At 35.9% G+C, this 1,545-nt stretch overlaps 1 protein-coding gene across 1 annotated transcript in view; it reads right to left on the reverse strand.

Annotated features, from left to right (window-relative positions):
- The window catches only part of RFX8 (regulatory factor X8), a 99,744-nt gene that overhangs the window by 76,438 nt on the left and 21,761 nt on the right, over nucleotides 1-1,545 (reverse strand). The window contains 1 exon segment of the mRNA XM_007959540.1: nucleotides 1,014-1,075. Within this exon segment, the coding sequence (XP_007957731.1) occupies nucleotides 1,014-1,075 (62 nt within the window).

Here is a 1,545-nt window from a genome sequence, read left to right on the forward strand (position 1 = left end):
GGCACTACATCAGACAATGTAGCAGGGCTATTAATAAAGTTTTCCAGTAATATATCAGACAGTGTTTCACTGCTATTAATAAAAATTGTTGCCTTGGAAACCTTATGGGGGAAGTTCTACTCTGCCATATAGGATTGCCATGAGTTGGAATTGACTGGAAGGCACACACAACAACCTTAGAGAGATGTGACAGGAAAAGTCTCCTGTTGCCACTGCCATTAATCTTTTTAAAGTGAGGTGGAAGGACACCTTTCCTGTATTGAGAACTGGGCCCAGGTTCTCAGAAACCCAGTAGGGAAGCCAGGTCCTGCTCTGCAGCCAGGTCCTCTCTGCTATCGAGCCTGTGGAACTACAGCAGCTTGTTCGGTCTCATCACACGCAGCAGACTAAAAATGTTTTAAATTAATTGTTACCCAATGCTAAGTTTGGCAACCTCTCCCACTAGCCTCAGTTCCTTCATGGGTGGCAGGCCTCTTTCCTAATTTGGCTTCACTCCCTTCTTGCTGATTTCCTGTCTTGATTTATAACAAACAGTAATAATGGAGTGACAATTATGACATGGTGCACCCAATAGCACTGGGAGTGCCTTTTGTATGTTAAAAACATAGCCTTAGGACCAGTATCCTGAATATAATTCAAATACACTAATTAGATAGATACTCAGAACTTTTAGTTCAAAGAGTAATTAAGATTGTTTCATTACTCTATGTGGGTAATTATCTAAGTATTTCAATAATTAGATGCTTATATGTTTAAATGTTTAAGGTGTTGAAACAAAAATTATATTGTGACTATTGTACTTGAACAAAATCCCAATGAAAATGGAGACCTGTGTTTGGTTCTAGTATTTTTTTTTTTCAGGCACAAGGATTTAATCTGAATTATGAGAACTCTTTGGTAAGAGTCATTACTTACAGTTTGTTTTGTTTCGAATTTTCTTGTCACCCTTTTGTGGTTTTTCAAATGCTCGTGTTTAAATATTTTTAAATTAAAAAGTATTCAGATAAATCTACCTGGCTTTTCCTCTCGGACGCAGTCTTCTGGTTCCAAGATCAGGAAAAACCAAGCACACACGCTGGAAAGAAAAAGAGGAAAAAAAGAAGCCACACTTAAAGTTGTAATTGAAAATTTAGAAGTAAAATTTTCTTCTTTTCTCTTACAATATTTAATTTCCTCTTTCTTAGTTATAATGAGCAGATATATAAATGAAATTTGGCAAAATCAGACAAGTATAAAAAAGACAAGTATAAAGCAGAGATAATTACTACTTAAACTTTAATGTTGTTCCTTCTCGTTTTTTTCCAAAGCCTCAATATATATTTGTATGATATACATATACATGTTAAATAATTGGGATTGCATAATTAGTATGTCTGCAGTTTTGCATCCTACTTCCTTCCTTCAACATTGTGTCATAAACATCCCCCCATGTTATTAAAAATTCTCTGAAAACAAGATTATGAGCCGCATAATTGTCCATCATATGTTGTTGTTAGGTACCGTGGAGTCGTCTCTGACTCATAGCGACCCTATGCATAGCAGAAC

The sequence above is a fragment of the Orycteropus afer genome, unplaced genomic scaffold, assembly GCF_000298275.1.
Source record: "Orycteropus afer afer isolate SDZICR_OR568_19922 unplaced genomic scaffold, OryAfe1.0 scaffold00017, whole genome shotgun sequence".
Taxonomy (NCBI): Eukaryota; Metazoa; Chordata; class Mammalia; order Tubulidentata; family Orycteropodidae; genus Orycteropus; species Orycteropus afer.